The sequence below is a fragment of the Dipodomys merriami genome, unplaced genomic scaffold (assembly GCF_024711535.1).
Source record: "Dipodomys merriami isolate MVZ:Mamm:240054 unplaced genomic scaffold, mDipMer1.0.p SCAF_15, whole genome shotgun sequence".
Taxonomy (NCBI): Eukaryota; Metazoa; Chordata; class Mammalia; order Rodentia; family Heteromyidae; genus Dipodomys; species Dipodomys merriami.
The window spans coordinates 24,255,471-24,275,881 of NW_027202826.1; the positions used below are offsets into that span (position 1 = coordinate 24,255,471).

General features: G+C 37.5%; 1 protein-coding gene across 4 annotated transcripts in view; it reads left to right on the top strand.

Moving 5' to 3' along the window:
• Positions 1-20,411, top strand: part of Sec24b (SEC24 homolog B, COPII coat complex component) — a 70,840-nt gene that overhangs the window by 38,459 nt on the left and 11,970 nt on the right. For 2 of the 4 annotated variants that reach the window (XM_070022442.1, XM_070022444.1), the window contains 11 exons: positions 111-191; positions 2,640-2,896; positions 6,645-6,829; positions 9,967-10,069; positions 12,348-12,474; positions 13,353-13,462; positions 16,323-16,435; positions 17,907-18,025; positions 18,309-18,364; positions 18,601-18,807; positions 19,975-20,098. In XM_070022442.1, coding sequence (XP_069878543.1) covers positions 111-191; positions 2,640-2,896; positions 6,645-6,829; positions 9,967-10,069; positions 12,348-12,474; positions 13,353-13,462; positions 16,323-16,435; positions 17,907-18,025; positions 18,309-18,364; positions 18,601-18,807; positions 19,975-20,098 — 1,482 coding nt within the window. The remainder of the gene's footprint in view (positions 1-110; positions 192-2,639; positions 2,897-6,644; positions 6,830-9,966; positions 10,070-12,347; positions 12,475-13,352; positions 13,463-16,322; positions 16,436-17,906; positions 18,026-18,308; positions 18,365-18,600; positions 18,808-19,974; positions 20,099-20,411) is intronic. The other 2 variants (XM_070022443.1, XM_070022445.1) reach the window with 1 other exon arrangement.

A 20,411-nucleotide genomic window follows, 5' to 3' on the forward strand; every position in this document is an offset into this window, starting at 1 on the left:
TTAATTTCTTCTTGTCAGAAATGTTCCTAGTTGAACACAACAGGTTGCAGCAGCTGTTGTAAGATGCACTGTAGTTTTAAACTCAACAGATTATTTGGGTTTTCCCGCAGGTATGGACAGTTCTTCTACTACGAGCAGTGCCTCACCCATGCCCAATAGCTATGACGCCCTGGAAGGAGGCAGTTACCCAGGTATCTCTTTTGTGCTTGCTTCTGTTCACTTTAAAAGTTACTATCAGTTGGTTTCAAAGGAAACATCTGTTGTATTAGTCGCATTAGTTGACAGAAAAAAAATGGAGTGGGAGGACATTTTGCTGACATTTCTCAGTCCTAATTTAATCATGTCCATTGTCTTAAGATAACTGTGAGTATTGTTTCTAGGAGGCCTAAGGAAGTTATCTTATTTTAGTGGTTTTTTTCTTTTGCCTCATTTAATAGTGAGTAACTTTCTTCTTTCCCCTTCTTTTTTTTTTTTAACAAAATAACTTCTTAAATAAATTTTCTATTTTTGTTTTTATGTTTAGGTCCTTGAATTCCTTTCAGCTAGCCTCTGACTATTCCCCCTGTGGCCTCTGGGTGCCTCTACTTGGTAAATAGCTACTGGAGATAGGTTTTGGTGGCATCACTTTTAGCCATATCTAGAAATAACTTTAATGATTATATAAGAATACAGGAGTAATGGATAGTATTGAAAGAAAGTACAACTATTTGGCTGATACCCACCCCTCACACTTAAAGACTAATAGAACAAATAATTTTGTCCTCATTTCTTACCACTTTGATTATAATCCAGGATGAAGTTTAACTAAAGTTGGAGTATTGTACTTAACTGCATGCTCTCCATCATCACTATTCTGTGAATCCGTAGAAAACTTTAATCCTGTCAGCTTACCACAAAATATCTTCTTTTTCAAGAATATTCAGATATTCAAATTCAAATTAAACATTTTTCTTAGAAATTAATGGCTGTATACATGTAAAGTTACAAAGAGTTCCAAAAGCAATCACCATTGAAGTGTTAGGGAATTACTCCACTCACTGAAACAGTGAGCACTACAACTCTAGCATTTTACAAGCTCTGAATTAACCTGAAATGAAATGTCACTTGTGACAATTAAAAGACCACGGCCTTACCAGCCATCAATTTGTCTATGATATTCTATCAACAAATTATAATCTTATAATAAATTATGCTTCAACACAAGTTTTCTAGTAGCTGTTTATTCTTCACTAAAGTAAAGGAAATATTTAAGTATCTGTAGTAAAAATAGTAAATGAACTAAAGGCCTATTGTACCCTATTATTATCTATTATCCTACTGCTAGGATAGAACTGATCTATAGAACTTTTGAAAGGAGAAATTTAACTTTCATGTTTACGACTTCAGTTTTTTTTTGTTTCTTAAATTGATGACTTGTCATGTTAAAAGAGCCTTCTACTTATGTTCCCAGAGATAGAAAGCACTATGAACTGTATTAAAGCGCTAATCCTTATAAGAAGCCTTAAGAGTTTACCAGAACACCAGTAAGTTGAGCCTTGTGTACTCAGGACAGACGATAGCTGAATGATCATCAGAAGTGTGTTTTCAAAATTAGAGGCAATAGACTGAACAGAAAGATGCAATTCCTCAAGGAACTTTAAAAAAATATTAAGTCAGCTAATTTTCAGGATGTATGTTTGCAGTCTTATTGCTAATAAAAAAATACCAATTTTAAGCTGGGCACTGATGGCTCATACCTGTTATCCTAGCTATTCAGGAGACTGAGATCTAAGGAACACAGTTTAAAGCCACCAGAGCAGGAAGGTCCATTAGCCTCTTCTCTCCAATTAAGCATCAAAAAAGCCCGAAGTAGAGCTGTGGCTCAAGTGGTAGAGTACGTGCCTTGAGCAAAAAAAAGCCCAAGGATGGTGTCTAGGCCCTGAGTTCAAGCCCCAGGGTTAATACAAAAATAAATAATTTTATAAGGAAAAGTTAAAATGATCACACTGAGCTAGAGGTTTGACTTAGGTGGGTAGAGAGCCTACATCATGAGCCCAAGTTCAGATCAAACCTCAGTATTGCCAAAAATACTTTTTAGGGGATTCTGGAAATGTGCTACTCCTACCATGGACACATTTACATACTTGGCAGGGTCAGATAAAAGACAAGTTAGGGGGGAAAAATGGTAGTTGAGACTCCTGTGTTTTGAGCCAGGATCTCTGTATGAAACTCAGGAACAGCCCAGGTATCCTCCAACTCAGGATCTTCCTGCTGTGCCTCCTTAGTCCTAGGATCACAGGTGTGAGCCACATGTCCCGCTTTGACAGTGCTGCTTTGCTATGGTTGCCTCTTAATCTCAATCCTGCTAAGAGAATAATAGCTTGGAACAACAACAACAAAAAGCAGTATAAGCTGTACTAACCAAAGAATGTATTGATTAAATGATACCTAGTGTGGAGCAATCTGTAAAACTAGCAAAAAAAGTGAGAAAGCTGGATGTTGGTATGTAGGTTCGTTATTCCCTCTACTTGACGTGCATTTAGAATTTGTCAGAGTATAAAGTTTTGAAAAGAAAAGGGGAAATGAAAGAAAAGGTTATTGTTTGCCAGGATCAAGTCTTTGATTTTCAGTTGTAAACACCATGTTTTCCCCCTTGTTAGATATGCATTCTTCATCAGCAAGCAGTCCTGCTCCTGATCCTGGCCCTGAACCTGATCCTGCTCCTTCTTCAGCATCTGCTCCAGCTTCTGTTTCTACTGCTCCTCACCCTTCAAAAATGGTTAAGCCTTTTGGTTATGGTTACCCAACTCTTCAGCCTGGTTATCAGAACACTGGTTATCAGCACACAACAGCGCCGCTTAGCGCTGGAGTACATCCTACTAACCCTGTGTATTCTGGATTCCAGCAGTATCCTCAGGTATGCATTCAGCCATGTGAAGACTGTCCAACTAATGATCACTTTTTAAATTTCTTGAATCAGCATGCATTTGCGTTATTTCTATACACTCACTGAAGTGCTTTGAACAAAATCACTTTCTCTGCCATATTCCTATTCCTTCTCTCCTCTCCCTAGTGATCAGATGTTAAAGAGGTTAAATCTAGATTTAGATTTAGCTTTCAATCTGCAGTGCACAAGTATTCATTTTATAATCAGGAAATTAAATGTTAAGTTTTAAAAAAATGTAAGCTGGCATTGTCCTCAGATAATGACATAGTAGGATATGGCTTAGGATTTATTTTAGTCCCTGCTTTTCACTTGAAGCATTCTCTGTGACACGAAAATGACCCTGGTGAGAGCCTCCATGCACAGAACATGGACCTCCCATGCTCATTAACTGCTGCCAGGACCAGTCTGACATGACTTCTTCCAAAGCCACCTCTTAAAAGATTTTATCAGTTTAATTGTGCACAAAACAATAAATGTTTCACATTTTTATCTTGAGAGGAAAATACAGGGAAATGATTGAAATGGAACAAAAATAAATACAGGGAAATGATTGAAATGGAACAACTGTTTTTAAACTGTTTATAGTTAGTCTTATGGAAATTACATCTTATGCTAAACTAAGACTGAAAATTAGAAGTAGAAACGGTACAAAGAGAAGATTGATTCTTGGAAGTGTTGGACAAGAAGAAAACAATTTATTTTGCATCAGTAAAGGATGTTCTATAATTCTTTCAGGCAAGGGTTTAGACCTGTGGCCAAATCTGACCTACTGCCTGTTTTTGTGAATGAGACTATTGGAATATATCAATTCCCATTCTTTTATGTTACGTATTATCTATAGATAAAGTTATGATTTGAGCATACACAACCTGTAACAGACCTTTAACTCTTTCGGTGTTGTTGTTTAGTGCTGGTCCTAGGGCTTGAACTCAGGCCCTGGACAATGTCCCTGAGATACTTTATCTCAAGGCTAACACTCTACCATTGAGCCACAGCTCACTTCCACTTTTTCTGAGTAGTACTGGAGATAAGAATCTCATGGACTTTTCTGCCCGGGCTAGCTATGAACTGCGATCCTCAGATCTCAGCCTCCTGAGTAGATGGCATTACCGTCATAAGCCACAGCACCCAGCTAGAGCTTAAAATCTTATCTGTGTCTGTTAAGAAAGTGTGGTTAAAGTGGCTGTGGCTCAAGTGGTAGAGTGCTCACCTTGAGCTGAAGAGCTCAGGGACAGCGCCCAGGCTCAAGAGTTCAAGACCCATGACCAAAACAAAACAAAACAAAAGCAAACAAAAAAGAAACTTAATCATGTACTTGGCATTTCTTATTTAAATATGTAATTTAATGATTATTTTTAACTAATGTTAAATTTATAAATTTCAGCACAATCAAAATGTATGAAATACAAACAGTAATATACTTTATATTCTGTTTTTTTCTGTTTTATTACAAAATAAATATCTTATTTTCTATTTAAAAAAAAGAAAGTATGGTTGCATTTCATTTATGATTAACATTATCAAACCAATTTTAAGGAGTTTGAAGTGGTAGAATAAGGATAGAATAAGGATAATGTACCTTAGTTTAGCTCTGCGCAGCCTTTTATAATACCTTTTTAATACTTTATAATACCTTTATAATACTTTAAGCATAGTGGCATGGTTTTGAAAACTATTGGCTTTCTTTGTAGTGATTTGATTTGAGATGATCTTACATGTTAGAAAACTTTTAAGGAGAAATTTTTTCAAATTTGTTTTTTTAGGAAAGATGGAGCTGTGGCTCAAATGGTAGAATACTAGCCATGCGCCAAAAAAAAAAAAAAAACCACCTCAGGTATAGAGCCCAAGTCCTGAGTTCAAGCCCCATGATTAACACAAACAAATAAATTAAAAAACAATTCTATAAGGAAAAAAATTAAAATTATCACACATTAGACATGTCAGGTTGATCAGTGGTTGGTAGTCAGTTGTGGAGAGGTAACTGCCAGTTTTTGGTTGGTTGTGGGGTTTGAGTTCTGGGCCCAGACGCTGTCCCTCAGCTCTTCAGTCAAGGCTAGCACTCTACCACTTGAGCCACAGTGCCACTTCCAGTTTTTTGGTGGTGAATTGGATATGAGTCTCACAGATTTTCCTGCTTAGGCTGGCTTTGAACCAAGATCCTCAAATCTCAGCCTCCTGAGTAGCTAGGATTATAGGCATGAGCCACCAGCACCTGGCAAACTAAAACTATTTGAGGAAGTCAGAAATGAGGCACAAGTGGTAGACAGTTTGCCCAACAAATGCAAGATCCTCAGTTCAATTTGAAAGGAAAGGCAAAGGAGGAGACAGAGAAAGAAATATACAAACTTTTTTTCCTTATTCTCTACATAATATAGTATAATAACCATGTGCATAATCATTTACACTGTAAGATTTAGATTATAAACACTCTAGAAAGGAAGATGTGCTAATCCCTCATGGGTATCAAGGGATAATCATCAATCAGGCTGTTACCAATAGGAACTAAAATTTTCATCAAAAGAGAGCTACAGATATAAAATAAAAGTAAAATTATTAATTGATTCTAGAAATCAATGTTAACTCATTTTTTTTCTTTCTTCTTAAACTCATGTGTTTAATTAACAGGATTCTAGACATTCACACACAGTGGGACCAAAGGATGATATTATTAAGAGAGGAATACAAAGGCAGCATCTGATTATATAAAATATTTATCAAAATGAGCTCCTGGAAATGGAAACAAGGTTTTTTCTTTGTTAAAAACAACAACAACAAAAAAGACTGTTTCTATTTCTACCAGTTTCAAAAATCTAGAAGCAATATAGTACACTAGCACTAAGCAATCTTATAGCCCAGATTCTGATTTCTAGATAATCATCTTCATTTAAAAAGAATAAGATTCCTGCAAGAAAACAGCAAAGGCTTGTTAGGGTTATTAAAAGGTTACTGGGAGCTTGGAGGGTAAGTAATAATAAATGAAGTAAAATGGCACTGGAGTCAGCTTGAAGGGACTTTCATTGGCCAAAGATTGAGTAGTTTGAACATCAACTAGTGAGTAATTCATTAAACTAATTTGAGTAACCACAAAGCTAAGAACTCCTACTAAAAATATAAGGAACAGAAAAGGAAAATGGGGGCTGGGAAGGTGGCTCAGTGGTAGAGCACTTGCCTTGCATGCATGAGGCCCTGGGTTCGATTCCTCAGCACCACATAAGCAAAAAGAAAAAAGCTGGAAGTGGCGCTGTGGCTCAAGTGGTAGAGTGCTAGCCTTGAGCTGAAGAGCTGAGGGACAGTGCCCAGGCCCAGAGTTCAGGCCCCACAACTGGACCCCCCCCCCAAAAAAAAAAATAAAAGAAAAATGGGCAATGTAAAATTCAGTGAACAAATTTCTTAGTCATCAGCTCATGCTGAAAATTGGTAATTGAAAATATCTAAGCATTTGTCCTGCCTTTTCAGTGTGAACAATTTAAGAAAAATACATTCTTGATGTTGAACAGTTGTTGCTGGAGTTTCGTTGTTAGAGTTGGTCTTTCTGATAAGAGTTAAGTGTATTCAGTATTTCAAGTTTGTTTTAAATTGATTGCTCTATTGAGTAATTCTATCAATGAGCTTTAAATTTCTTCACCTTCTTGGTTTTGCTTTATATTGAAATCTTATATAAAAAGCTCTATTCACATCTGTTAAGTTATTTTATGTTGTTTTGGGTTTGTCTTTTCAGCAGTATCCTGGTGTGAACCACCTCTCTTCCAGTCTAGGAGGACTGAGTCTTCAGAGTTCTCCACAGCCAGAAAGCCTGAGGCCTGTAAACCTCACTCAGGAGAAGGATATTTTACCCCCCACTCCAGTCTGGGCTCCTATACCTAACTTGAATTTAGAACTCAAGAAGTTAAACTGTAGCCCAGAGTAAGTATTCATTTATTGTGTGATCTTTCTCAAGTAATATTCTTTAATGAAAATATTGTATAACTTTAAAAAATAGAAGTAGTGTGGTATGTGTTCCCCAGTGGAAGCTTTGGTTCATGTTGGAACATGCAGATTAGGTTCTAGGCCCCTGTCACCTAATACTAGAGTGATGATGTCTCTTTGATTGAAGTAGGGTTTTAGGTATCTAGACACGACTGTCATTTTTCATTTTGTTAAATCTCTTTCCTCACCTTATACCAGAATTAATTTCTGTATATCTCCTAAGTAAGAATGCTTACATATCTTCTTCAGACCTTGCTTATGTGAACTCAAGAACAGGTTTAGATAAAGCCTGTGTCTCTCTGAATTTTATCTTCACACCCTGTAAAGAAATGAGATGACCATTAACCCCAACTTATTGATTCAATCTGAGTTTAGGTTTGGATTTCATTCACTAAGAAGAATTTTCTCACCCCCTGGAAAAGAGTAGCTGGCTACTACATCTAGTGCCACCAAATCCTTGTATATTTTCTGTGTGTCCAGCTTTGTGTTCACCTCTCAGGGCCTCCCAAACTAGATGTTCTTGGGTCTTGCCTACTTTCAGTACTTTTTCATCTAAGAATAGCTTATTCCTCTGTACCCACATGCATTGTAGAAGCCATTATACTGCTCCTAGACTTTATCCTCACAAAGTAAATTCATTCCCAGAACATCATCTTGTTCCTTGCCTTATGAAATTGATACTTTTTTAATGTCAGTATTTTATGTCTCCTAAGGCAATAGTTTGCAGCTCTTGGGGAAAAAAGAAACTGAAAACTTATCTTACATCCAAAACTTTAAATATGATTCAAATATGCAAAATAGGAAGTTGATGACCAGGCATTGGTCTCTGTAATCCTAACCACTCAGGAGGCTGAGATCTGGAAGATCAAGGTTCAAAGGCATCTTAGGCAAACACAAGATTCTATCTCCAGTTAACCAGTAAAATGCCAGATTGAAGGTGTAGTTCTGGTGGTAGAACTTTAGCCAAGCAAGTTTGAGGCTCTGAGTTCAAACCCTAGGGTTTGAACCATTAAAAACAAAAATTTTTAAAGAACAGGAAGTGAAACCTCTGACTGTTTCCCTTCCTTCTTCATAATATAGCAGACACCCCATTGGTGATTAAGGCAGTGAATACTCAGATCACTTCTAGAAAACTCAGTAAATCATGGGTGGTAGATTGACGACAACTGCCTATCCTTATGATTGTAGTCTGTGCTCAAGTTGCTTATAGCCTGGTATTATGAATGGTTAGGTATTCCCAATACTGTATGTATAGGTAAAAGTGATCTTAGCCTAGCAAAATGGTAATCTTGCCTGTAATCTCAGCATCAGAAGGATTAAGCATCAGGAGGATGAGACACATAAGAGTTTCACATAATGAAACCCTTTAAAAAGAGTGACATAAAAATAAAAAATAGATAAATAAGGAAATAAAAATAAGAGACCAAATAGGTAGGGGGATACTTATGTGTTTGTGTATGTTTTATCAAAAGTAAAGTAATTAGGAGTAAATGTTAAAACGTTTGAACAAATCTACTAGTTTGAGGATGCAATTTATGTAACCCCATAAAATGTCAATATTGTCAAGTATATATCATATTTTGGATTTTGGTGCCTTTCATGTTTAATATTTTCAGTTTAGGGTTGGCAAAACCTGTAGTAATAGTGCCTACACAGTAAGATAAATCATTAATTCAATAAATATTTACTGATTACCTTCTAAGTTAAGCATAAGCATCTGTTTCTATGTTTGGAATAGAGATAAACAAAAGATCTCTATAGAATCATAGAACTCATTCTATTAGAGAAAGCATAATATGTACCATTAAAGTAGTAAGTGTATTATACAATATCAGAATATTACAGAAGTGGAAGTGAGGATGGTAGGTGACTATTTTTAGTTAAGGGGTCTATGCAGGTTTTCCCAAGGAGTTAGTGTATGAGCAGAATTCTGAATGCAGTGAAGAGCAGCCACAGGGCACCAGGAAGAAGTATTTTTAGCTGCCTAGACAGCAGAGGAAGTCCTGAAGCAGGAACACCTGGGTGTGTTCTAGGAACGCAGCCTAGAGTAAATACATAGCCCTACACACTGTTACCCACACTGCTTAAAATAACCCTTTCTGGTTACCAAGCACTAGTGCTATTTCTTTGGCTTCTCCTTTATTGGTCCTTTTTTGTTAACTTTCACTTTCATAGGTTATAGCCCTCAGTGTGTGCTACACCACTAGTAGGGCAACACAGGACAGAATGACTGATATCTGGGAAAGGCAGACAAGGTACTCAGCTAACTAAAGCAGATCAGACTGATGAGTAGCACAGAAGTGGAAGCATACCTCAGAGCTCAGAAAGAAGTCATTCTTTTTTAAAAATTTTTTAGAGGGAAATAAAACCTCTTGACTACGTGTGTGTGTGTGTGTGTGTGTGTGTGTGTGTGTGTGTGTGTGTGTGTGTGTGTGTGTGTGTGTGTGTGTGTGTGTGTGTGTGTGTGTGTGTAAATACCGTGTGTGTGTGAAAACGTGTGTGTGTGTGTGTGTGAAAATACCGTACAGAGGGGTTACAATTACATGGGCAAGATAATGAGTACATTTCTTATCAAGCATTGTTGCCACCTCCTTTGTTTCCCCTTCCTATCTCTTCCCTTCTCCACCGACCCCCCCCCCCAAAGTTGTAAGGTTTGGAAGGGAAAAAACAAATAGTTTAAATCAGAAAGAAGTCATTCTTTTTGGCATGGGTAGGGAGTCTTGAGTCCAGAGTGGAGCTGGGGAACGGGCGGGGAAGTCAGGAGCAGCGGTGTTAGAGGCCTAGTGTGCCTTTGTTCTCTACTTTGTTTTCTACTTTGTGCCCAGTCCCACAGGCTAGTCATAGTGAGTCTGTTTTTCCTGAATGTGTTGTGCTTTCCTCCCAGGAATATGCAGTCCTTCACTTAGGTCTTTGGACAACTGTATATATGTATGCCTGGTAAAGTAACCAGGATCTTCCTCTGTATCATCATAATAACATGTGCAAGTGATTTTCACCTATGCCTTTACATGTTATCCAATCTACTTGATATTTTTTCTGACAGCTAACGTATTCCATGTTTATATTTATTGCAGCTCATTTCGGTGTACTTTGACAAATATTCCACAGACACAGGCTTTATTGAATAAAGCTAAACTTCCTTTAGGATTGCTGTTACATCCCTTTAGAGATCTAACGGTAAAGTAATGTTTTTAAGTATCTTGGGTTCTGACATGGGTTTATGTAAAAGATACTCATATTTGATACTTTTTAGATTGTCATCTTTATTTTTTGTGGTGCCGGAGATTAAAGGATGTTGATCTTATTTTATCTGAAGTTACAAATAATCATTTGTAAATTCAAGTCAATAAGCATATTCTTAGTTTCTTCCAGTAGACCCTAAACTAAGCATTAATAATAAAATGACCTTTCCCAAAGAAGTTCCTACCTAGCAGGGAATCAAGATGTAAATTTATATTCAGGGTAATTAATACATGTAATTAGTCACATTCTAAGGATATTTAACAGTGATTATAGTATAAGAAGTAATTCTCTTTGAATGCAGTAACAAAGATTTTCTTTAAGTTTTTTGGAAATGTCAAGCTCCATAGCGATGCATGGTGCAAAAGCTTTAGTAGTCCTCTATTAAGATACATTGATGAAGTGGCGCTGCAGCTCAAGTGGCAGAGCGCTAGCCTTGAGCTGAAGAGCTGAGGGACAGCGCCCAGGCCCAGAGTTCAAGCCCCACGACCGACAAAAAAAAAAAAGATACATTGATGTCTGGGTTAGAAGGAAAATTGATTGTTCCAAATTGAGCAAATAAACTTCCTAACTGTAGGGAAAGCATGAACAGTTTAGGATTATTGAATAGAAACAAAATTTCTACAGTGTATTTGGTTTAATAACTAGTTATTAAACATTTTTATACATCCTCACTTTTTTTTTTTTTTTTTTTTGGGTCCAGTCGTGGGCCTGAACTCTGGGCCTGGGCGCTGTCCCTCAGCTCTTCAGCTCAAGGCTAGCACTCTACCATTTGAGCCACAGCGCCACTTCCAGCTTTTTTCTTTTTGCTTATGTGGTGCTGAGGAATCGAACCCAGGGCCTCATGCATGCAAGGCAAGTGCTCTACCACTGAGCCACCTTTCCAGCCCCTACATCCTCACTTTTTAAAACCTCACAAAAATATTTTGTCAGAAATATTTTATTTACAAGTTGCTTCTATCTCTCACCCTTTATTGCTAGTGTGATTTTCTATCCATCCAGTTGCCACAGCTTTCTTTTGTAATCTGTCATCAAAGATTATCACCCCGCTTCCATGCTGGATGCTGGAATAAAGATGATTACACTTCCTGCTGGAGTTTATTCCATACTGAATGTGTAGAAAGGATCACAGTGAATAGAAAGTAGAATTGTAATGTGGAATAAGTACCCTAAGTTTATGCTTTCAGTCAGTATCATTTAGTCACGTCCATGCTATTACAACTTTATCCTTAAGCTAAGGCAATTTTCTGTGAGTGTTTCTGGTGAGTGTTCTCTAAATACAGTTTCTATACACAATACCTTCTGACAGTATATATTCCATATATTTAACACTATAATGTTACCACTGATGTCTTTTGGGATTTGGAATTCCAAGAACATATTTCTTTTCTCATTTTTAGTTAATGACATTTCCTGATATAGTTACATAATGAAAGTAGTATATGTGGAAAAAAATATAATATTTGTGTTTAAAAATGAAATAAAAACCTATGTTATTAATAAAAGCCAGGATAAATTATACTAAAATGAGAAGAGGTTAACTCTGGTGTGTGGAATAAGTAATATATGACCTCTTAATCTTTTTTTCCATACTTTCACATTTTCTACCTTGAATATAAAGTTCCATTCCCAGCTCAGCATGGAGATGAATTTTTTTTTTTTTTTTTTTGTCGGTCGTGGGGCTTGAACTCTGGGCCTGGGCGCTGTCCCTCAGCTCTTCAGCTCAAGGCAAGCGCTCTACCACTTGAGCTACAGCGCCACTTCCTAGCACATTGTGTTTGGCTGTCTCTGGCCTCAGCTCCCTCCGGGTGGGAGCAGCGTCAGATAGTGTGATACCAGGTACCTGGGACTTTTTGCAGTGCACAAGACAAAGACATTGTTGTAAAGTGCTGGTTTCTCTCAGTGGTTTTTCTTGAGTCTCTGATGAGCTGTAGCTTACATCATTTTCATAGCCAACTAGGCTTTCTTGTCAGCTAGTGACATTGATTTCATCTGGTGTGACTTTGTTGTTGTGTTGTTATGGTTACAACGAGGAAGAAAACCACAGCTGCTTGTGTGGTTTCACACTGCACTGCATTTAATAAGTACAGTTCAACATGAAAGCACACAAAAATCCATCTGTGATTTCTGCTCTATATATGGAGTAGAGCAGTTAGTGTTCTGTTTTTCCCTGGGGTTCTTCTTGTTGTTACAACATCTTTATTTTCTTTCCCAGCAATTACCAGTGATAACATCAAATACCATTGTGAGGTGCCGATCTTGTCGAACATACATCAACCCGTTTGTGTCCTTCATTGATCAGCGTAGATGGAAGTGCAACTTATGCTATAGAGTAAATGATGGTGAGCTTCTGACTCTTATTGTAGTGTGCTTTAGTATTATTTATTACATCTTTGTCATTATTCCTCTCCCTATTGCATTAAAAACAATTTTCATGCCATTTTTAATGGAAAGATTATAGACCAGGGTATTTTAATATTGGCTGGCCATGGAGGTAAAGAAAATTGACAGGGCAGAGTAAAAAACAAAAACTCCAAAGACTGTGCTAATACTGAGACTTGAACTCAGGTCTTTGTGCTCTCCCTTGGCTCTAGAGTCTCATGGACTTTTCTGCCTGGGCTGGCTTTGAAACAAGATCCTGAGATTACAGTCTCGAGAATAGCTAGGATTACAGGTGTGAGGCATCAGTGCCCAGCCTCTTTACATATTTCTTGCATATCTCCCTATTATAATTGCTTTCATATTTCTGTGTCTCTGATTTTTCCTTCTGTATAATGTGATGTAATAAATAGGACAGAAGACTTAAGAAGCAAGGGTACCTATGAGCTGGTCTCCTCGCATAATTTAGAAAATAAGTTTCTTTCTCCTTTTTTTCTTTTTTTCTTTTTTTTTTTTTTTTTTGGGTCCAGTTGTGGGGCCTGAACTCTGGGCCTGGGCACTGTCCCTCAGCTCTTCAGCTCAAGGCTAGAGCTACTTGAGCCACAGCGCCACTTCTGACTTTTTTCATTTTGCTTATGTGGTGCTGAGGAATCGAACTCAGTGCCTCAGGCTTGCAAGGCAAGCGCTCTACCACTGAGCCATCTTCCCAGCCCCCTCTCCTTTTTCAAGCAAGATTAAGGGATTTGTTTTTTGTCATTAAATGTTCACAAAACTGTTGGTATTCCTCATAAATATTGCTGCTAAGTGTTGAACTTTAGACATGTTCCTCCCTCTTATCCAGTTCCTGAAGAATTCATGTATAACCCCCTTACTCGATCATATGGAGAGCCTCATAAGCGGCCAGAAGTTCAGAATTCCACCGTGGAGTTCATCGCCTCTTCAGATTACATGGTAACCACTCACTGTTAAAAGTTTAGTCATGGCTAATTATAATTTTCTGTGAATTCTTGCCCATATTTCAGTCGCCCATGCTATTAATTTTTAAACATTAATTAATAGTGAAAGTTTGCACTTAGCAAATAGAAAACACTTTCTAAATGTTATGTGATCTCCCAGAATGTATTAGGTCACTAAGAAATGTTTGCAGTGTCTTATGGTAAGCGCTAGCTTTTTTTTTTTTTCCCATCAAAATTATATTAAAGTATGAGGGAAAAATATGTTAAAGTGATATGAAAGGGATAATTAAACATACATTACCAGGTTAAATAAGTGCTAGCTTTTATAGTTTGTGTCCATATGGATTTGATTATTTGCCTAGAGTGGATATGCAGTCTTTCACCATTTAAACTTAAGTAACTTGGAACAGAAAATGTTTGCTTTTGCCAAAAACTGCAGTTTTTAGGGGTCTTAAAGATATCACTGGTTCTCCCAGTACTTTCACTCAATTTTTTCCTTCCTTGTACTATCAGCAAATTCTCTGTGCTCTTGGAATTATATAGACGCTGAATCTCATTTTACAGCTGGGCATGGTGGTTCACTCCTGTAATCCCAGCCCTTGGGTTCACAGACAGGAAGGTCCTAAGTACATGGGCACATAAACAGCTACAAAAACAAGCAAACACAGCTGGGTACTGATGGCTGACATTGGTAATCCCTTCTACTCAGGAGATTTGGAGGATTGAAGTTCAAAGCCAGCCTCCAACAGAAAAGTCTAATAAGAGATTCCATCTCCCATAATAACCAACAAAAAGCCAGCCTGGAGGTATGGCTCAAGTAATAGAGCATGAGCCAGACAAGCAAGCCCAGCAAGTTCAAGGCTCAGAGTTCAAACCTCTGGCAGGAAAAAAACATACACAAAAAAAATCAGCCTATGTCCTGCTCATATACTTTGTCATATTTTATTATTGTTTTGGTAGTACTGGGGTTTGAACTCAGGGGTTCGCACTTGTTAGATAGGTACTCTAGCCTTTTTAACAGTTTTAATCATGGCCAGCTTCAAACTGTAATTCTCCTACTTAACATTTCTATGCAGCTGGGGTTTCAAATGCAGACCACCATGCCTGGCTTATTGATTAAGTAAAGATTGAGGTCTCACTAACTTTTTGCCCAGGCTGACCTCAAACTGTTATTTTCTCAATCTCTGCCTTACAAGTAGCTGAGTTTAGAGGCATGAACCACCACTCCTAGCCTTCTCTGTAATTTTCTTTTCTTTTCTTTTCCTTTCTTTTTTGCCAGTCCTGGGGCTTGAACTCAGGGTTTGGGCTCTGTCCCTGAGCTTGTTTGCTCAAGGCTAGCACTCTACCACTTGAGTCACAGTTAGACTTCCAGCTTTTTCTATTTATGTGGTACTGAGTAGTGGAATCTAGGCAAGCACTCTACCACTAAGCCATATTTCCAGCCCCTGTAATACTTTCTGGAGAGGTCCTTTTTGGTGATGCTGAGGTTTGAACTCAGGATCAAACCTCACTTGCCAGGCAGGTGCTCTACCACTTGAGCCACGCCACAGCCTGTTTTAATATATGTATAGTAGCTATGTTTTTTCCTATATCTTTATTTCTAATCCTTGATGGCTGTAGCAGTTTAGTGCTGCTAGCAGAGAAAGCTGCATAAGAATAACAGATGTGCTTTCCCATCTTCTGTAATGTTTATTATCTCTTATGTAATCTTGTGTAATTTATCCTATTATGAGGTAATGGCACTTTCTGTGTCTATTTCCAATGGACTATAGTAAACTTTCTCTTTATCACTTCTCTCAGCTTCTGACCTTTATAATTTACTATGTTCTCAACTTTGGGATCTAATTAAAATAGCAAAGCAAAAAAGATCTTAATTTTTTTTCTTATGATTTATATAACCTTTCATGGGCATTGAAAAAAAAAACACTTCATGGATTTGAGGGGTAACTCTGTGGTAGAGTAGATCATTGGTCTAGCATGTATGAGGGTCAAATCTCTAGGACTGCAAAAAAGAGGTCTTGGTATGTACTCATATGTACACTCTATCACTATAAGGAAGAATTTAGTCTGTTAGCCTAGCTACTTCTCTTTCTCCTTTTCTTCCCTGGAATTTACAAATGCTAATCTGAGCCATCATATCATCATACCCACAGTATGTCAGTATATTTTTCTGACCAATATGGACTTTTTAAAAATATGCTTGTAATACCATCACAAGGACTTTCTTTATACTTAGCACTTTACCTTAGGATTCAGTCGTTATCCGGTGACCAAAGAGATAATGTCAAGTTTTATTTTATTGTTTTGAAGAAAAAAATAGAAACTTTCATGGGCTGGGAACATAGCTAAGTGGCAGATAGCATGTGCATGGATGGCTCATCCTCACCACTGCCAAAAACAAGCATTTTATATGTAGTTTGTATTAATTATTCAGTAGTTTGTATTAATAATAAATGAGGCCACCTTTAAATGATCTCTTTGCCAACATTCCTTATCAGGAACACATTTAATGCACCTGTTCAACTGTGACAACTGTCTCTTGTGCTCAAACCCCAACAAATTTTGTTTAAGAGGAATTTCATTTAAGGAAAGCATGTAAGATCTTAGAAAATAGCAATCCTGTTTGTTGTGCATTTCTGGTACAGAATACTCAGTAAATATTCAGTAGTAACAGTGATGTAAAAAGAACAAATTGAGGGCTGGGATGTAGCTCAGTGGCAAAGCGCTTGCCTAGCAAGTGCAACGTCCTGGGTTCGATCCCCAGTACCAAAAAAGAAAAGACAAAAAAAAAAAAACCCAAAAAGAACAAATTGAGCTTTCTACATAAATTGCATTGTTGGTTTTTTTTCTTTCAGCTTCGTCCTCCTCAGCCCGCAGTTTACCTGTTTGTCTTAGATGTGTCCCACAACGCAGAGGAAACTGGCTACTTAACTATTTTGTGCCAATCCCTGTTAGAAAACTTAGACAAGTAAGATTATATTTTTGTTGACAGTTACATATATGTATATAAATATAGAAAAAGACATGAAGAGTTTATTTGTAATTTATGGGTTTGGGTTTTGTTAGGTTTAGTCATATGTATCTATAAACTTTCTGCCATAGAATAAGGAGCCAGCTACTTGAGTTGTTACAATTTAATAACATAAAAAAATTTTAACTCAGGGTATGGGTGCAATCCCTGACCTCTTTGGCTCAAGGCCAGTGCTCTACCACTTTAAGCTATAGCACCACTTCCAGTTTTCTGGTGGTTAAGTATTGGAGGTAAGAATCTCATGGACTTTGCTGTCTGGGCAGGCTTTGAACCTCAATCCTCAGATCTTATCCTCCTGCGTGTATATATAGGATTACAGGCATGAGCTACCAGCGCCTAGGTTAACTTAAAAATTTTTAAATTTAGTAAAAATTTTAGGTATTTCCAAACTTGCCCTCTGACTAAAATCATGTGAACCTTGGGGCTCAGAAAGCAATAACATAGCCTGGGTATAAACAGTCTGGATGACTAGATATCATGGCTAGATCTGAAGGATATTATGTTGAGTAACCTAAGCCAGTCACTGAAAGCTGAGTAACCCATGGTTGAGGACAGGGTTGGATCATAGAGATGTTGGTCTAAGGAGACAGAATTTTAATTACACAAGAGGATCCACTCAAGGTGATATCTATAGTTAGTTTATTGTACTTGAAAAATACTAAGGAGATTTGAAATGTCCTCAAAAAAATGTATGTTAACCATGGCTTATGCTCTACCACTGGAGCCACACCTCCAGCCCTGCTTTTTGTTGATTAATTGGAGTTTATGGGACTTTTTTTGCTAGATTAACTTTGTACCCCGATCTTCCAGGTCTCAGCTTCCTCAAAGGCTAAGATTACACACTAGTACCAAACTCTACTTTTTTTATTTGCATATATTAATTTTTTTGGGGGGGGTTCCGGTCATGGGGCCTGAACTCTGGGCCTGGGCCCTATCCCTCAGCTCTTCAGCTCAAGGCTAGCTCTCTACCTATTGAGCCACAGCGCCACTTTCGGCTTTTTTCATTTTGTTTATGTGGTGCTGAGGAATCGAACCCAGGGCCTCAGGCATGCAAAGCAAACGCTCTACCACTGAGCCACCTTCCCAGCCCACATATATTAAATTGTACATAGTAAGGAGTTTCACTATAATATTTCTATACCTGCGTATAATGTATTTTTATTTATTCCCCTTTTCCCTGTGCCATAATCTTACTTAAATAGTGATACAGTTTTTGGAAGTATAGATTCTAAACATGGAAACACTTTCATCTGAGAATTAAATAGTTCATCATTCTTTTTATGTTTATATTAATTTAGATAAAGAGATACATCTTTTATCTCCTCTGAAATTTGACATGACTTACTATCTTATTATTTTCTGAAATAAAATGTTACTTTGAATTTTAAATTGCCATTTTTATCTCCAGGCTTCCAGGCGATTCTCGAACAAGAATAGGCTTCATGACCTTTGACAGCACTATTCATTTCTACAACTTACAGGAGGGACTGTCTCAGCCACAGATGTTGATTGTGTCTGACATAGACGGTGAGCAGGCAGCAAAGTAACTACAGATTCTGGGTCATGGGCTGCTTCATTTTACAACACATTTGTCATATGCTGTACCTGTATATGTAGCCTACACGTGTATAGATAATATGTACCCAGTGTATATTATGTAGCCTACACGTGTATAGATAATATGTACCCAGTGTATATTATCACAGTGATAGAATGCATATTATGTGTGACATCTTGATTTTTTTAAAAAATAAGTTTTTCTAATTTCTTGTATTCTTTTGACTTGATTGGTTGATTATTTTCCCTATAGATGTTTTTCTACCTACACCGGATAGTCTACTTGTGAATCTATATGAAAGCAAAGAGGTGAGATTGATTTATTTCCTCAGAATATTAGAATGTGTCTGTCAGTTCATCTGGTGGCTAGATATTAACGTGTTTACCTGATGCAGTAATATCAGGCAGTAGACAATGTGGATAGAATGTCTGTGGACTCTTTAGTTTACAGTCCCTAGAGATGCAGTGACACTATATTCTGGAATGTTTTAAAGAATATTGTCTTATCTTTTCAGTAATTCAAATTTTAATCTTTGTTTTCCCAGCTTATAAAAGACTTACTGAACGCATTACCAAACATGTTCACCAATACACGAGAAACACACAGTGCCCTTGGTCCTGCCCTTCAGGCTGCTTTTAAATTAATGTCTCCAACAGGGGGCCGTGTGTCTGTATTTCAGACACAGTTACCTTCCTTGGGTGCAGGACTTCTGCAGTCCAGAGAAGATCCTAATCAAAGGTCAAGTACAAAGGTATTCTATGTTTAGTTTCTCTGTCATATCTACAAACTGTGTGAGGACTTGTTCATTGTCCTTTCTAACTTTGTTAATACTAATAGTAAATAGGGAGAGATTAATTCAGATTTTTTAAAATTTTGTTGTTGTTTGCAAAAGTTGTAAAAATTTAGAAGTCACTTAGTCTTTCATTTAAAAATGAGTAAACGGCCAATGGCTCATGCCTGTAATCCTAGCTACTCAGGAGAGTGAGACCTAAAGATTACCGTCCAAACCTAGCTAGGGCAGGAAAGTCCATGATGCTTACCTCTAGTTAACCAACAAAAAGCTGGAAGTAGAACTGTGGCTCAAGTGGTAGTGTACTATCCTTGAGCACAAAATCTCAGGGACAGAACCTAGGTCCTTATTTCAAGCCCTGTTGTGTAGCAGTATGGAGTAACATTTCCAGTCCAGAGTTAGAGTCCTTGGATTTCTTCCAGCATTCACCACTCCATAGCTATGTAATCTTAGACAAGTTACTTAATGAGTTCTGCCTTAGTTTTCTCATCTGTGATAGATAATGGTTGGGATGGCCTTCAGTAATAGAGTACCTGCCTAGCAGGTGCAGTCTTCAGTGCAATCCCTAACATTAGTTAATAATTAAAATCTTATAGGAAGGCCAGTTACAGTAGTTCAGTCCTGTATTCTCAGCTACTTGGGGGGCAAAGATCAGAAGGATCGTGGTTAGGTTCAAAGCCGTCACAAGAAAAAATTAGCAAGATCCCCCCTCATTTCAACAAAAAAGCTGAGTATAATGATTGATCCTAGCTTTGAGGGAGCCATAGGAAGATTGCAGCCCTAGGTGAAAATGTAAGACCTTATCTGAGAAGAAAACCTAAAGCAAAAAGGGCTGGAAACATAGCACTGAGTTTAAGCCTCACCATCATAAAAAAGACATGTATGTATGTTTGTGTGTTAGTGTGTGTATATCCTATGGGATATATATGAGAAATTATGTCTAACATCTGAATCAGTGCTGGCAGAAAGTGTTTTTTATAAATATTAGCAATTATTGTCATAGGGAGTCTGTTCACAAACCCATAGCGTGGTAGGGGAGCAGAGGACATCCTCCTTTTTGATGCAGGAGAGACATAGAAGTGTGTGCGATTAGAAGTTTCTAGCTCTTACTCTGATCTATTGACTTAGGTAGTACAACACCTTGGCCCTGCGACTGATTTTTATAAGAAACTTGCTTTAGACTGCTCAGGACAGCAGACTGCGGTGGATTTGTTCCTTTTGAGTTCACAGTATTCTGATCTTGCTTCTCTAGGTAAGATGTCATTGCATTTATCTGCTTATGTATACATTTTTAACATATGATCAAATCTGAACTTATTCTTTTACTCTTCTCAATTTAGGGAGAGAAAGGCATGTGAATTAGATGTTTAATGTCTGTGAGGGTTATCTGTAAACTTTAAAGCCCGAGACAAATACAAAATGACAGTATTTTGTTTAAAAGCTCTAAAGTAAACCTTTTTTCTCTATTTTATAAATATTTTTGTTGTACGAGACTTACATGTTATTTGTCTTAGATCTTTTCATTATAATTCAGATTTCATTAGAATCTGTACTACTGCTAGACA